Genomic DNA, 16,425 nt, shown 5'->3' with positions numbered 1-16,425 from the left:
GGCCAAGGCCCTAGGACTGAGCAGAGGGCTGAAAATACTTGAAAAAACCCAAAACAAAACAGGACCAAACCCCCTAATCTTGGGTTTGGAACAGTGGCTTTCAGCGCTAGAATTAAAAATATAGATATATGTATATATCGTACAGGTGAGAAGCGACCGCTACTTGTACACCTGTGTGTACATCTGCTATATACACGCCCCGATTCTGCACAGCTGCTCTACCAGTGACTCGCGTTATAAAAAAAAAAAAATAAATACAACCATGTGTTTAAAAAATGGTAAATGCTGCAGTCCCCACAGCCGCCGCCTGTCCCCGAGCTGCCGAGGTGTCGTGTGCCGCAGGAGCCGGGGCCCGGCCAGGATGCGCGGAGTCGTGGAGCGAGCGGAGAGGAGCCGCCGCGGGACTCGCCGGCGGTGAGGCGGGGCAGGGGCTGCGGGTGGGGGCCGGCCGAGCCCGGCGCTGGCTCCCCTATGGCTTTCGAAGGGGTGGGTGGGCTGGGGAGTGGCGGGTGCAGGGCTTGGGTACTTGGCGCTCTCCTGGCGCACCATTTCTGCGCGTGGCGAGGCTGCGTGGCGCCCGTGGGGCATGCCGCTTCCTTCCCTCCCCGTGCAGCCCGCGGGGGCGAGCGTCCGTGTCCCCGAGCCGCAGGCTGTTTATCCCGGGGCGGGAGGGCAGCAGCCACCGGCCCGTCCGTGGCAGGTGCCCTCAATGCTGGAAGGGCGGTGAGGCAGGTCCCCGTCCGCAGCGAGCGAAAGCGGAGCGGGGAGAGGATGGGTGCCTGTCCTGGGAGGGCGGGGTGGGTGCAGGGAGGCCTGGGGCTGGCGGCAGCGGAAGGACAGTTTGGGAGGGCAGGGGAAACACCATGGGAAACGTCAGGGGGAGCAGGACGGGAGGGAAAGCCCTGCCTCTGGCTACTCCTGTCCGGCCAGCCCCAGGCTGGCCCTGCATGGCTGCCTCCGAAAAGCCCGGGGCTGGGGAGAGGAGGCTCCGGAGGTGCGAACTCTGGAGTCCGGCTCAAGCAGGCGTCCCGGGCAGGAAGCCACACGGGGAAGGCACGGCCGCGGGGCGCGTGCGCACCGGCGCAGCTCCCAGCACAGAGAGCCTAGGCCGGCGGTTTCCTGGCGGTGCGGGCTGAGAAGGGCAGCTGCGCAGGGACGGAGGGAGATGGGACAGGCAGGGGGTGGCTCGTCAGCGTGACCCCGTCAAGCTTGTCAGGGCTGGGCAGGAGAGCTGGGGACGCCCATCCTGGTGCCGGCAGAGACGCTACCCTCAGCCCCCGGGACGGAGCTGCCGTGCTCGCACCTCCCCCCCAGCTGCCGGGCTCTTGCTGCAGCTCCCAGAGGCACACGCCCCCGGCCCGGGGCTCCGATGGGGGCCGGGTCCCCGGCAGCCTGGGCTGGGGGCCTGAGCTCCCCGCGCTGCTGCCCTGCCTCCGCTCTCCAGCCCCCAGAGAAAGGAGCTACCTCTCCCCGCCCCGCTGCCTCACCTGTGGCCCCTGGGACTGCCCCCACGCTCCGCCGTCACTTCAGCAAGGATATGTCATCGGCAAAGTCGTCGTGGTCCCGCCGCAGGCAGTGGAAGCAGCGCCACTGGAACACCATGAGGCAGAGGGGCAGCATGAAGAGGGCGCAGATGGCTGCCATGACGTAGGCGATGGTCATCAGGGTGGACTCATCCGTCTGCGGGATGTTGTAGCCGCAGTCCTCCATGTTGGAGTGCAGGTAGGGCCCCTCCACCGCGGCCGTCCGAAACTCGTCATGTACTGTGGGCGGGAGAAGGTGGGGCTCCGGCCACTGCGCCACACCCGCGCGCCCACGTCCCCTCCGCCTCTCCCTCGCTCCGGGCCCAGCCCTCACCGTGGCAGGCGCTGACGGCAAAGCCGATGCGCTTGTGGGCACGGTCGAAGACCACGTAGAAGCCCTCCATGATAACGGCGCCCATGACGGTGCCCGTGGAGGACTGGGAGATGGCGAACTTGTAGCAGTCGTCCTGAGAGGTGGCCACGTCCTCCACCGGGCGCAGGTATTGCTGCAGGAAGAGAGGTGCCGTCAGGAAGGGCGACGGGGCAGAGCTCCCAGGGGCGGGCAGCTGTGCCCACCCAGCACGGTCCTGCCTGCGCAACCGGCTCCAGTCCGCTCTCCAGCTCGGCACCGGGCAGGGTCTGGCTGTGCCAACGCTCACCTGGGGCAGGATGGTGATCCGGAAGGACTGGTTGGTGGCCTCTCCCATCAGGTAGAGGGACAGGACTGGGAAGATGTGCCAGGGGGTGGTGCCGACCTGCCAGCAAACCAGCTGCTCCCCCAGCCAGAAGCCGTCCGGGAACTTCTCCGTCTGCCGGAGGGAAAGGGGCAGTGAGCGGGGCCACACCGGGCAGGCTGCGGAGATGCTCAGGCTGGTGATGGGCGGCTGTGCCGCCTGTGGCCCCACGCCAGCCCTGGGGCCATGCCCGCTGGGGAGGGACGGGTCTCACTGACCGAAGAAGCCGTTTTGATGGATTTCACTGCAGCCTCAAACACCTTCTTTGGCAGCCTGAGGTTGGTGGTCCCGCTGTCCACAATACTCTTGTCGTAGTTGTACTGGGGGCAGAAGAGGAGGAGTGACCCAGGCACAAGAGCCCAGCCCCCCTCCCCTCCCGATCCCCCTCAGATGGAAGGCGGAGGCCTCCAGTGGCAGTGCCACAGCAGTGCCCTGACGGGCAGCTTCTCCTGCTGCCCCCTCACCTCCTTGCAGTCCATGTTGAGGTCCTGCCCGTTGACCTCCAGCTTGACGATGATGACCTCGTAGTACCACTCCTTCCGGATGGGTGTGTACCAGATGTCACCCACGTACAGCGAGCGGTCGATGCCACCGATGATCTGCAGCGGAGACAGAAAGGCTTTGCCACCGTGCGCTGCCGACCCCAGCCGGGCACATCCCACGCGGGCAGCCCCGCCAGCCTCCCCCGCCGGCCGCAGGGCACTCACCATGCTGCCCCCCACCGACGCCAGGGCCTCCGTCTCGTTGGGCGAGAAGCCTGCCCCGCAAAGCTGGAGGGAGAAGATGTTGGGCACCCGGGTCTGCTTCACCAGGGAGTCAAAGAAGGGCTCCAGGCTGTCGTCGGGCTGGCGGGAGGAGAAAGCAGAGGCAGGACAGGGATGTGTCAGTGCTTTCCCTTCTCCAGGGGCTCTTTGTGCCCACCACATCCCCAGGGCTCGAGGTCACCGGCGCAGCTGCAAGTCGGGTCCCAAGGGACTGAGCGGAGGCAAGGAAAGAAGTGATCCGCAGCCTGTGGGGACAGGGTGCCCTCGGCCGCCGGCAGGACTCACCCGGGCAATCTCGGCGTACGCCAGCCCCAGAATCCCTTCCCAGTTGGAGCCGTTGATGAAGAATTTGTCCGACTCCGTGATGGCAGCGATGTTGGCTCTGACGGTGACGTTGGGGCCGTGGGGGATGGTGACAAGGTCGGTGCCCAGTTCCCCTTCCCACTTGCCCTGGGTGTAGGGCACGTACACACCCTTCCGCAGGTCGCGGTAGGTGCTGGACCTGCAACGGCGTCAAAGAGCCAGAGTAAGACCGGTGCGGAGGGGGAGCGGGTGCCCGTGGGCTGGATGACGGTGGGGGCGCATGGACGCGCAGCTGAGCATTTGCCAGCGCAGAGGCGTGGCTGTCTGCGTGGCTGGGCGAGGGCAGCGCAGCTCCCCACACGTGCGGCTTCCAGGGGTCGGTGAAGCACCAGCACCTTGGAGCCGGGGCCAAGGCTGTCACGAGGCACGTGGGGGACAAGCCCAGCCGCTGTTTGCCGTGTACAACGGCCAGTGGCCCAGACACCATCTTAAACGTTGTGGGAGGGCGAACAGGTGGCCGAGGGGTTGCTCCTTCCCCGGGCGCAAGAAGGGGCCAGACGGACCCAGCCCAGCAAGAAGGGACAGCAGGCCCCCGTGGGGCTGGGGCTGCACCACGGCCACAAGGAGCGGTGTCCGTGCTCTCCGTGTCCCCCCGGCATACTCACAGCTGCCGCTGGTAGTATCTCCGGAGGAAGGGGTGAGGCGCAGCTCCCACAGCGAAGTTACTGCTCCCGGTGTCCACCAGGATATTCAGCTGGAGAAGGAAGAGAGACGGGGAAGGCTCGTCACTGCAGTGGGACTGGGGCTGCACCGCCGGCGAGTGATGCTCTCCCTGTCCCCGCGCGTGGCACGCGGTGGCCGCTGCACCGTGCGCTTCCTGGGGAGCCACAGCTCTGGGTCCCCGTCTGGGCAGCAAGCCTGGCTCTGCCCTCCCGACCGGGGCCAGGGCCTGCCCTGCTCGCCCCTGCCCGGCAGCCGGGCTCTCTGCCAGCCCCGCTGCTGGCAAGGGGCAGCCGCGGGCGGGCTGGGGCTCCCTGGCACAGCCCTGCGTGCTGCTGCCCGGGGCCGGCAGGGCTCAGCCCACCCGACGTGGGCACGAAGGGCCCTTTGCCCTGGCAGCAGCAGGGCAGGGAGGCTGCCCTGGGGGCTGTTCTGTCTGTGGCGGGCGCTGGAGGGGTGCCGTGCAGCAGCACAGAGCCCCAGGCTGAGCAAGGGCCCTCTTCTGCCGTGCCCTGGGGCAGCCCGGAGATGCCGTGCGAGAGGACATGGCGCTGGAAGCAGGACTCAGCCACATTGGGGTGTTGCATGAAAGGCAAACATTGTCCGGCACCGTGCAAACAGAACGTGATCTCTTCCTCTCAGCACAGCCGGGCCTTGGGCTCCGTGCCTGCTGCTTGAATCTGCAGGCAGGATTTGGCAAGCACCTGGCAAGGCGTCTTGGGGCCGGAGAGAGCAGCAGCAAGACAGGGTGCACGGGCTCCCCTTGCCAGGAAACCTGACGTGTTCGCAAATCAGGTCGGAAGGACTGCACGCGCCCCGCAGCGGGTCGCTGCGTCCGCTAAGGGGCCATCCGTCCGCTGAGCTCTGCTCCCGCGGCATTGCTGCCTGTGCCCTGGATTACCAGCTCACAGGCAGGGTTGGGCAAACATCCCGGCAGGGCTGGGAGCTGGCTAGCCGGGTCCTGCCCCCAGCTGAACCCTGCCCGCGGTCCCCTCCGCCCCGCGAGCGGGTGGGGATGGCTGGGGCGGGAGCGAGGCTCCGCAGGGCTCCTGCGGCCGTGGGGCTGCCGGCTGTGCCGGGCAGCAGAGCTGCGGGGTGAGCTCTGACCCCCCCGCCCCGGGGGCTGCTTCGCCAGCAGCGTGCCGGGGCTTCAGCCCTTAATCCGCGGAGTCCAAGGGGAGAGGAAGGAGGTTAATGCGCTTGTGCTAATCGCAAAAGCGCTGGGCTACAGCTGCCGGAGTCTCTCCCGCTGAGAGGGGCTGGCTGTGGGCAGGCCGATGTCCTGGGTGCCCCTGGCCCACGGCCGCCTGCATCGCTGGGGGATGCGCAGCAACCCCGGCCTGGCTTCCTGCCTAGGGGAACACTTCAGGCCCCGGGTGAAGGTCCGAGCGGCACGCTCACCCCTCCGATCGCCCCCGCGGGTGAGCGCCGACAGCTGCCGGGCCAGCTCGGCGCCTGCCGCGCAGTCCGACCTTCCCCGGCAACCGGCACCTGCGGCCTCTGCCGCTGCGCCCGGGCCGTGCCCAGAGCGCTTCTGTTTGGTTGACCATGAGGGGCCATCTGCTCCACGCAGCTCAGCGTCGCGGATCCCCGGGGTACCCAGAGGAGACGGGTTTCCCTGGAGAAAGACCTGCTGAGCTGATGCCGCAGGTGCCAAGGAGGGGTTTTGCTCTGGCCCGTCCGAGAGCAACAAATGTGCCAGGGAGGCGAGGCAAGCCGCACTACGTGGGGCCTGCACGCAATCCCGGCCGGCTACGTGTGTAAGCGACAGCGGGAGCTGCGGCGGGACACACGCCCTGCAGGCTCCGTCCTGCGGAGCGGGGTCATGCCAGGGACCCCCATCCTTGAGACAGCCCAGGCCAGCGCACGGCACGTGGACCGGCAATGCCAGGACATGTGTTGTGCGGACGCTGTCTGTAATCCGTCCGCTGCTCCATGGAAATGACAGCCCCTCTGGGCACCTCGGCGGAAGCAGCGGCTCTGTGTGCCGCGTGCCGCTCCCGGGGTGGCACAGAGGCACCAAGGCTTCGCCATCTGTCCTGAGGCGCTAGCTCGCTGGCTCCCCGTGCTCGGCTCCCGCCCTCTTCCCCATGTATTTATGAGTCAGCCGGTCCCGGGGAGCCTGGCGTGAGCGCACAGCGTAACGAACGCGCTAAGTGATGTGGAGCATGAGAGCAATTCACTGCTGACGGTGGCTTCGCAGTGCAGCGCAGCTCAGAACCAAAATTAAAGGGCAACAGAAGAAAGAAACTTCCTTGCCGGCACCCGGAAGGTGAAAGGAATGGTGAGCTGGGCCGGCAGGGGTAAGTGGGGTGCCTGGGCCGCACGTGCGCCTTTGATAAATACCCTCCCCGCTCCCCCGTGTCCTGCATGTGCACAGCCGTGCTCCGTCATGTGAATCTGCTAATTCCATGACAACGCCTGGAGGGATTCTGCTCGGCACGCGCGTGCCCCGCGTTCACGTTTGGAAGGAGTCCAAGGCTGGAAGATGCTGCCCAAAGGGGTGACAGGCTCAGAAACGCACAAGCGCCTGGAAACAGGTGGTTCACAGGGAAATTAGCTGGCAGCTGTGACACGTGGCCGGTGCCAGGCGAACCATGACAAAATCACGTTTAAAACTAGATTTCGGAAATAATCTCCCCCCTTTTCCCCCTACGTGTGCCCTGCCAGAGCAGAGAATCAACCCCAGGCACAGAGGGGCCAGACAGAGCCCCTCCGAGAGGCTCAAGAGGCTCCTGCGGCGGTGGCTGCGGTTCACGTCTCGCTCGCGCCGCGCTCTCCCGCCATGGGTGCCGGGCGCCCAGGCCGGAGCCGGCTCGCGGGCAAGAGCCGGCCTTTATCCCCGAGCCTACGCGGGCGCTGGGTGTTGCGGCAGCCTGGGCGGCGGGCGCGGGGGGACGCGGATCCCCGGCTCCGAGCCGGCCCCTCGAGGGGCGCTGGGCGCGCAAAGGGACGCGGCCGCGGAAACCTCCGCGACCCCGCCCGTAAGAGCGGAGGAGCTGGGGCGCGCGGGGCGCCGGCAGAAGGCCGGGGCGGGAGCGGGGTCCCGCACGCTGCCTGCCCGCACCGCCGGGGCGGCGGCGAGCACGGAAGGCGCGGGAGCGCGCGCCCAGGCCCTACCTTCTGCGGGGGGCTGCCCACCGTCATCTCCACGTAGTAGCCCTGCCCCGACTTGCCCCGCAGGTTGTCGATCATCTCACGAAGCTGCCGCCCCGCTCGGCCTCCTCCGGCGCCCGGCGCGCCCGCGGCCCCGGCGGCAGGGCCGCGCCGCCCCGCAGCGGCAGCCGGATGCGCGGCGGGGCCGGGCGGGCGCGCAGGGCGGCCGCCGCCAGCCACAGCAGCAGCCAGGGCCAGGCGGCCGCCATCGCCGCGGCCCTGCCCGCGCCCTGCCGCGGCACCGGCGGCTCCCCGCCCCGAAAGCGCTCCTCCCCGCGGGCGGCGGCACGGCGCCTAGCGGGCCCGCAGCGCCCCGCGCCTCGGCCGGGCGGCCGCGCCGGGGCGGGCAGGCGGCGCGGCGGGGCCGAGCGGGGCGGCGGGCATGGCGGCGCGGCGCTCCCCGCCCCGGAAAGCCCGCCCGCGCCCGCCGCCCCGCCCGCTGGCGGAAGCGCTCGCGGCCGCTGCCCGGCCCGCCGCGGCTCGCCCGCCCCGCCCCACCCGCGGCCCGGCGGCGAAACCGGGGCGGCGAGGCCGGGCCGGGCCGCGGGCCGGGCCGCGGAGACGCGTCGCCATGGCAACGCGCGGCTGGGCCCGCCCCGCCCGGACTACAGCTCCCGGCAGGCGCCGCCGCACCGCTGGCGCCACGCGGCCCGGCCCTCCCACCTGCCAATCCGGCGCCGGACCGCCCCCGCCGTCCAATGCTATTTAGCCGGGGGCGGGCGGTGTTGTTGCTGGGGCGGTTGGGACCCGGAAGCAGTGGCGGCGGCGCGGGCCTGGGCAACCCGCCGGCGTCCGTGGAAGCGGCGGCGGCGGCGGCGGCGGCTTCCCCGCCGCCTCCACCGCGAGCCCGGCCCGCCGAGCCTCCGTCGTTCCTGCCCGCCCGGCCACCATATGGGGGAGAAGAGCGGCTTTTTCCCTTCGCCGCCGTGAAGCGGAGCTGTCGCTGCTCCATGCCAGCCTGGCTTCCCGCGGGCCGCCGCTGCTCCAGCCGCACCGGGACGGTAAGGACAGCCCCAAGCCCTCCCCGAGCCCCGGGCGGGCGTGGAGAGGCAGTGTGCCGAAGGGTGACCTGTAAGTCCTCCCCCAGCCCTCATGCCGGGCCTGAGGAAGGGGCTGAAGCAGCGCCGCGACGGAGGAGAAAACAAGAACGAGGCCTGGAGCGAGTTGCCCGCGTCCAAATGTCTTAGTCGGGTACATTTGGGAGGGGAGCGGTGCGGCGTCAGTGATGCTGTTTTGCTTTGGCGTGTCCTGAGAATATCTGTCCCTGGGCACCGCCAGGATTAACTGCTGCTTCTGAGGCTGGCTTTACATAAGAGCTATAAATATGGAGCGGGTGGAGGACAGAGGAAGGTGAAGAGGGTGGCGAAGGCTCAGTTACAGGCAGGGGTGTGGTGATCCTGCTCCAGGTGGTCATCATCAGCACGTTAGCACTGCTCAGCCCCTTCCTGCTGCTGCTCAGCCACCTGGCCTGGCTCCCCACATGCCTGTGCGAGGCTAATGCTGGCCAAATGTGGCCACCCAGAGCCACAGCTGGGGATGTTTGGGGTGGGGAAATTAACTTATGGCTGCCTCAGCCTGTGGTGAAGGGGTTGTAAGGGCCCAGCGGCGGTGGGACTAAATCACTGCCTGCAGGCTTTGAGTTAAATAGCAAAGCTGTTCCCCACAGATGGGATGCGTCAAATTAGGGTCCCCTCACAGCTTCCAAATCGTCCTCTGGGAAGGTGCAGCGAGAAGCTGCTTCGTCCCTGGGCAGCGCTGGTTCAGCTTGGGGACTGCTCTCAAAAAGCGGTGCTGTGCTCTGGGAAAGAGAAAGAGAGAACACAGCTTTTTCCCTTTCTCATTTCAGCTTCTTTTTGCCTGTTTAAAATGTGCCTGATGCAAGTGCTCTTCTTGTGTAGGAGCTTAAAAGCCTGGGGCGGGGAGCAGCTCCGGTTATAACTTCTGTGCTGCTTCAGCTCTGCTCCCTGTTTCTGCAGCCCCTGTGAAGCGTGTGTGGAAGGAATTTGATTCCCTTTTGCTGTGTGCACCGCAGTGGAAGAGCACTGGAAGCGGAGTGGAGAGGTCTGCCTTGTGTGTGTTTTCTTCCCTGTGGGTGGTGTGACCAGGGCACCTTTTTACCCCCTTAGCCTCAGGGCAGGTGCGGAGCTGTGAAGTGGAGGCTGTGCCCTGCATGGTGTTTCCAAGCAGTGTGCAGCTGGCGGGTGGGCTCAACTCCTCACTACCGAACAACTTGTAAAGCAACGCTAAGTGCCAGCAGCCCCTACCTTTCATAGGGGAGGTGGGGACACACGCTTGTGAATAATGTAGTAGTTCTTCCCTTCCCATTGTGCTGTTAATTCACTCCGAGCTGTGGCCCGCTGCCCAGCGCTTTTAGCCGTGTCCTCCTGCCTTTACCAGAATCCATCAGTTCTGCCCTTCCCGGCTGCGCCCATGCTCGGCAGCCTCAGCCCATGCCCTTCCCCTCCGCGGTCCCGGTGTCGAGCTTCCCTCGGGGCTCTGCCACGCGCTGTGTGATGAGGCAGCTTTATTGCTGCGTGCGGTTGCTGGTTGTGATTTTGCGTTGCTGCCAGGTGCAGGGAGCCATGGCAGGAGCTATGGTGCGCATTGGTGACCAGCTCATCCTGGAAGAAGATTACGATGAGACGTACATTCCCAGCGAGCAAGGTAACTGATGCCTGTCCTCTCAGGAGCTGCGATAAGGGATTCCAGCATGCAAGTCACTAAGTGTATTAAGAAAATGAGAATGAGGGAGAGCATGGGTGGAGAGGGTAGAAAAAAGTGGAATTTGTAGAAGGCGGAGCTGAGAAGCTAGCTTTTTGGTTGTAAAGATCAATACCGTTTTGCAGTCTGTCTCCCTGCTTTACCAGCATAGGAGGATGTGCTCAGTGACACATGGGGCTATGCTGGCAGCCCTGGGCAGCTTCATTTCGGGATCAGGGTTTCCCAGTATGCCCATGGCTTTAGCTGAGGAGGGGTGGCTCTATTGCGTAGACCATCTCCACAGCTTCCTCTGGTATTTCTAGAAATCCAGGATTTTGCACGGGAGATCGGGATTGACCCTGAGAAGGAGCCAGAGCTGATATGGCTGGCCAAGGAAGGCATCGTGGCCCCGTTACCACCCGAGTGGAAGCCCTGGTGAGAGCTGTCAGCAGAGTCCCATTGGGTTCCTGGCCTCCCCTGCCCTTCCCCTGCTGTGTGCCGCCCACGTAGGTGGCAGGGTCCCGGCTGGCGAGGTGGGGTAATGCTGCCGCAGATGTACTTCCAGTGAATGGGGAAGTGTCGTTCTCACTTTCCATGCGGTTTTTGCCAAGCAGCCAGGATATCACTGGGGATATCTACTACTTCAACTTTGCTAACGGCCAGTCCACGTGGGACCACCCCTGTGACGACCACTACAGAGAGCTTGTCATTCAGGAGCGAGAGAAGCTGCTGGCACGTGGCAGCCTGAAAAAGAAAGAGAAGAAGAAAAAAGAAAAGAAAGAGAAGAAAGACAAGAAGGAGAAGCAGTCCCTGAAGCGACCCACAGTGAGTAGACTGCTGCTGGGGAGGGCTGGCTGGAGGGTGAATGGGTGACTGTGAATTAGAGGGTCTGTGCTGTTGCTGCTCTGGGTTCAGAATGGCGATCCCCTGACAAGCGATCCTGTCCAGCAGGGTTGGCTGAGTTTGGTGAAAATCCAACAGAAGTGGTGTTACAAATCCACAGTAGTAGGGAAGTTTTCCTGTAGAAGGAGTGGGGGTGCCACAGCCCTGTGATGCTCTTGCTGAGAAGGATATGGCATAAGCCTTGGTACCAGCCAAGGATGCTGGTGCTCAGCCGCAGGTATTCAGAGCGCTGGAGAGCTGTCCTTCCTTGGAGAGGCCAACAAATAGTGTTTATACTGTGTCCATGCATGTGTTGCTGTGATACCCAGATGAGGAACACAGGTGTAGATGTGAGAGGTTAGTCTGCGTTGCTGTTGGTATCTGCAACAAGCATAACCAAATTCCCTTTTTGAAATAATGAGAGCGATAGTAATGAAAGAAAATGCTGAAAGTGAAGTCTTGAGGCTTTCTGAGTTGAAGAGGTCTACGCCTTGAGTGACAACGCAAGGCACAATCTTTTCCCATGGAGATTTCTCTCGTGTGCGTAGATATAACTTCAAGTGGTCAAAAATTTACGTGCCTATTTATACAAGAAATTGTGTATTAAGTCTCTATCTCTACTGTAGATAGATAAGGGTAGATATAGTTGCATGTTAGTTACTTTCTAATATTTATCTACTTAGGAAATGCAGCCAGGGATGCTTCCTTCAACATCCCTTTGCCAAGTGCTCTCTGTCATTCTGCCACCCGGGCAGGAGAGGCCTGAGCCAGATCCAGATAGCCAGTGTAGAGATGAAGGCTGCCTTGAGGAAGGCCAAGGGAGACCGTCAGACAGAAGTGACTCGAGGAGAGTATTTGCAGGCACGTGGCCAAATGAACTGTGTCCCTTGCTTGTTTCCAAGTTCAGCAGACCATGCCAGACCTTACCTGATGGGGAGGAAGTTTTAGGAAAAGTCCCCTGTTCTAGCAGCCTGGATGTAGACATCCACCAAGACCAATATATGCCTTTAGAAATGCAAGACAAGCTTTGTCTTGACTCTTCTGACTCGCAGTCTGATGATTTAGAGGTTAGGACACCAGCACAACCTCTGTGTGCATTGGAGAAATCCTGTTCACAAGACTTTAAGAATGTCAAAACTCTAGTAGAGGCCCTTGAATACAAAATCCTACTCCTTGAAGATGAAGCGCTGAAAGAAGAGTGGAAGATGAAAGACTTGATGGACAAGTGTGGCCATAAGCCTGATCATCATGCCTCGGTCAGAGGGAAGTCTACAGGACCGGGTGGGTGTGTGCAAAGAAGTCCAGATGTATTGCAAGCCAGAGAAGAAGAAAGCTTTTACTGCAGGAACAATGAAGTGAATCTTTCTGATGCCAGTCCCACAGATGACTGGAGCTGGCAGGAGACGGCTGATCTTCCATATGCTGAGGAAGAGCTGAGATCCTATGGCAAGGTATCTGAGAGTAGGAGTAAGAGAAAAGTTGAAGATGAGTCTTTGGTTCAAGCTATCAGGCTATACAAGAAGCATGAGACCATCAGCAGACCTGAGAGAGAGGGTTTAAAACTGATGGAAGCAGGAGCATATATAGAAGTAGCTGGTAGCGATGGTACGCTAGAGAGCCGCGCTGCAGTCCCTCAGGGGATCGCTGATATACTACCCTGCTTCCAAGGGGTAGATGTGAAGAGAGGAATAGATGCGAGTCTTCATTCTGCAGTGGATCCTATATCAAAACCTGCCTTTTCACCTGCTAAAGATGGCCGGAGAAAGGATGAAGGAAATGGCTTGGTATCAGAGTGTGATACCAGCGATTCTGCTCGTTCTCATGACGATAATGCACCCCGGGTACTGGGAGCGAGCCATCACTTCTCTCCACACCACGAGTCTGGGAGACAGAAGGATGTGCACTTCGTTGCAGAAGAGACTCTCCTGCCTCGTCTGCTCCTGGGGTCATCCTCAGCTCAGATGCCAAGTCCTGCTCAGAAGTCGGAGAGGGAGTGGGGCTCCGAGGATATGAAACTGTGCCGCAGGCCAGAACCCCAATGCCTTAGTCTTACGGTGGATTTCTGTGGGAAATGCACTGCCCAGAAGTCTGATGGTGCTGGAGTACAAGCAGAAGCGACAAGAGCAAGCGGAAGGACAGATCAAACCCCAGGAGTGCGGGGAGAGAAATTTGCGGCAGACTTGCAGGTTGAGTGCCAGGGGAGCGGCGGTCTCTGTCCGTGCGTGAAAGCAGAGGCGACCCAAACCAGAGAAGCCATGGGTAGTTGCAGCAGACTAGAGGTTGGTGAAGGAGCAGGTGGGAATGAGGTAGGATTAAGTCTTTTGTGATGGCCCTTCCATTCTAAACCCTTCCGGAGAAGCGAATGTGGGATTTTGCTGCTAAGCTAAGTTTCAGGAGAGAAGGGGTGAAGACATCTTGTCAGAGGGCATGTGAGCAGATGCAGCATTGGTCTTAGTGTTTTCCCAAAGCTCGGGAGGTAGCTTGATGAAAGAACCTTGGTTTGTGACCTTCCTCACATGGCAAACGCCGCACACCTCGTACTTTTAGTTTTGCAAGGGCGAAGGTGCCTTCTCAACTGAAAAACAGATGTTGGGCAGTAAATCAAGTGGGATGGCAACCTCAAGTACAAAATCATCTGTAATTTGGGCTCTAAGGCTCTTTGTAGTAAGCACACTGCAAAGTTGGTGTGTTTCCCTGGAGATCCCACAGTCTAAACTGAAGGGGAATAGCTTATTCAGTTATTTTTAGCTTCATTTTGCTTGTTGGATCTCAAGTCCCAGAGTGACCGAGTTGGTTAAGGTGATGTGACAACCATAAGGCAAAGCCAGCTGTCAGGCATCCATGTCTAGTACCTTGACAAATAGACTCTGTTCCCTTTTAAATGAAAGGAAAATGGGAAAAAGTTTGAATGAACTAGCTTTCTGGAACAAGGAGTTACAGTGGTTACAGGCCTTTCTTTTGCAGCTGGGTGCGGTACAGACTTGTCTGAGCACAGTTCAGTTCTTGGGTGGCTGCAGCTGAGGCTTTAAGACACCAAGGTAGCTTACAGGTGCGGTGACCCCATCTGTAAATGTAACTTTCTCCTTCCTCTGACTGGCTGGATCATTTTGTTGTGTTTTGCCTAATTTTTTTTTTCCCCTCCATTGCTTATAGCAGGGTCCTGCCCTTCACTGGGAAGAATGTTCCAGGTTGTTTTGTCTTTGTCCATAAGTAATTGCCTCGATTTAATAAGAACTTCCCAAATTTTTTTTTCTAGAGGAAAAAAAGTGAGCTGAAAGGTCACTGTGTGTAACGTTAATGAGTTGCTTGGCTCTAGTTTTGCTGGTACCCAGCTGCGACTCCACCAAACCAGTAGCTCGGGTCCCTAATTACCAGCATGTGGTGGTGCTCAGTTAGCTGGTAAGGACTGTGACTATATAAATATCAGCTAAACTGCAGATTATCCTGAAAGTTTTAATTAGCCTGATGGAAGTGAGTTTATCTTTGAAGGACAGCTATCATCTTCTGCTCCATACCCATAGTTAATGGCCATCTGCAGAAAATGAGTAGTTAAGCCCAGAATGTGCGATTTTATTCTGTCGCCGTTGCTGCGGCAGCGACTTGGTGGAAGAAGGCTTGCCGCAGATTCTTCTCCCTCTCCCCACCCCTCGGTGTGCAAGCGAATTGTGAGCAACGCGCACGCGTCGCCTTTGCCCGGAGACGTGACCGTTCCGTTTGGCTTGGTGGGATTCCCCACCCGAGCGGTCTCGCCTTGCGACGGGCTGCGCGGCTTAAACTAGAAGCCGGCGTATGCCAGGACTGTCTCTGCAGCGTGCCGGTACGGCCCAGCGCCGCCGCTTCAGCAGCGCACACCCGGATTCGGCGATGGGTTCCTGTGCTCTGTGTCTGCCCAAGATTACGGGCTGCAAGCAGAGTGAATTCTATGAGGGGAGGCTGTGAATTCTATGAGGGGAGGCTGTGAATTCTATGAGGGGAGGCTGTGAATTCTATGAGGGGAGGCTGTGAATTCTATGAGGGGAGGCTGTGAATTCTATGAGGGGAGGCTGTGAATTCTATGAGGGGAGGCTGTGAATTCTATGAGGGGAGGCTGTGAATTCTATGAGGGGAGGCTGTGAATTCTATGAGGGGAGGCTGTGAATTCTATGAGGGGAGGCTGTGAATTCTATGAGGGGAGGCTGTGAATTCTATGAGGGGAGGCTGTGAATTCTATGAGGGGAGGCTGTGAATTCTATGAGGGGAGGCTGTGAATTCTATGAGGGGAGGCTGTGAATTCTATGAGGGGAGGCTGTGAATTCTATGAGGGGAGGCTGTGAATTCTATGAGGGGAGGCTGTGAATTCTATGAGGGGAGGCTGTGAATTCTATGAGGGGAGGCTGTGAATTCTATGAGGGGAGGCTGTGAATTCTATGAGGGGAGGCTGTGAATTCTATGAGGGGAGGCTGTGAATTCTATGAGGGGAGGCTGTGAATTCTATGAGGGGAGGCTGTGAATTCTATGAGGGGAGGCTGTGAATTCTATGAGGGGAGGCTGTGAATTCTATGAGGGGAGGCTGTGAATTCTATGAGGGGAGGCTGTGAATTCTATGAGGGGAGGCTGTGAATTCTATGAGGGGAGGCTGTGAATTCTATGAGGGGAGGCTGTGAATTCTATGAGGGGAGGCTGTGAATTCTATGAGGGGAGGCTGTGAATTCTATGAGGGGAGGCTGTGAATTCTATGAGGGGAGGCTGTGAATTCTATGAGGGGAGGCTGTGAATTCTATGAGGGGAGGCTGTGAATTCTATGAGGGGAGGCTGTGAATTCTATGAGGGGAGGCTGTGAATTCTATGAGGGGAGGCTGTGAATTCTATGAGGGGAGGCTGTGAATTCTATGAGGGGAGGCTGTGAATTCTATGAGGGGAGGCTGTGAATTCTATGAGGGGAGGCTGTGAATTCTATGAGGGGAGGCTGTGAATTCTATGAGGGGAGGCTGTGAATTCTATGAGGGGAGGCTGTGAATTCTATGAGGGGAGGCTGTGAATTCTATGAGGGGAGGCTGTGAATTCTATGAGGGGAGGCTGTGAATTCTATGAGGGGAGGCTGTGAATTCTATGAGGGGAGGCTGTGAATTCTATGAGGGGAGGCTGTGAATTCTCTTTGCTTTCAGCCTGTAATCTTGAGCAGACAGAGCACAGGAACCCATTGCTGAAGCGGCGGCGCTGGGCCGTACCGGCACGCTGCAGAGACAGTCGTGGCGTACGCCGGCTTCTAGTTTAAGCCGCGCAGCCCATCGCAAGGCGAAACCGCTCGGGTGGGGAATCCCACCAAGCCAAAGGGAACGGTCACGTCTCCGGGCAAAGGCGACGCGGGCCGTTGCGTGCGCGTTCCTCAGAGGTGAGGACGTTGGTGGTTCCCAGGGCTCTTGCTGCCCTTTGAAAGGAAGAAGTGTGTTCGAGCGCTCCTTAGAGATGTGCCGCAGTAGAGCTGCTTTCTGCTGCCTGTAACTTTTCCACTGGTGCAAGGTGAGGAAGCAGCCTGTGTTTGGATCTAAAAAGAGACGGCAGTTGCAGCTTGTGGAGAGTAGGAGGCTTCTTGCCATCGGAGCGGTTTCCGCTTTGTGCTGCGCAGAGTAGCAGGGCAAACAGAAGTGAAGCTGCCCAGTTTGC

At 60.4% G+C, this 16,425-nt stretch overlaps 2 protein-coding genes across 2 annotated transcripts in view; one reads left to right on the top strand and one right to left on the bottom strand.

Annotated features, from left to right (window-relative positions):
* Window positions 1-1,377: 1,377 nt before the first annotated feature.
* LOC309416369 (beta-secretase 1-like) lies at window positions 1,378-7,409 on the bottom strand (the record flags this gene model as incomplete). The annotated part of the gene is given in 10 exon segments (XM_082015928.1): window positions 1,378-1,763; window positions 1,858-2,029; window positions 2,183-2,332; window positions 2,476-2,577; window positions 2,722-2,856; window positions 2,965-3,102; window positions 3,307-3,523; window positions 3,990-4,078; window positions 7,165-7,241; window positions 7,244-7,409. Coding segments are annotated over 10 exon segments (1,488 nt in total). The 3' UTR covers window positions 1,378-1,521.
* A 2,370-nt stretch (window positions 7,410-9,779) lies between these two features.
* The window catches only part of LOC309416368 (centrosomal protein of 164 kDa-like), a gene marked incomplete at its 3' end in the record, with an annotated part of 37,994 nt that continues 31,348 nt past the window's right edge, over window positions 9,780-16,425 (top strand). Inside the window, exons 1-4 of the mRNA XM_082015927.1 lie at window positions 9,780-9,864; window positions 10,224-10,335; window positions 10,515-10,725; window positions 11,466-13,088. Of these exons, the coding sequence (XP_081872053.1) occupies window positions 9,783-9,864; window positions 10,224-10,335; window positions 10,515-10,725; window positions 11,466-13,088 (2,028 nt within the window). The 5' untranslated portion in view covers window positions 9,780-9,782. The remainder of the gene's footprint in view (window positions 9,865-10,223; window positions 10,336-10,514; window positions 10,726-11,465; window positions 13,089-16,425) is intronic.

Source organism: Phaethon aethereus (genome assembly GCF_964289735.1).
Source record: "Phaethon aethereus genome assembly, contig: HAP1_SCAFFOLD_360, whole genome shotgun sequence".
In the NCBI taxonomy this organism is placed as follows: Eukaryota; Metazoa; Chordata; class Aves; order Phaethontiformes; family Phaethontidae; genus Phaethon; species Phaethon aethereus.
This window is presented reverse-complemented; position numbering and strand designations above follow the sequence as displayed.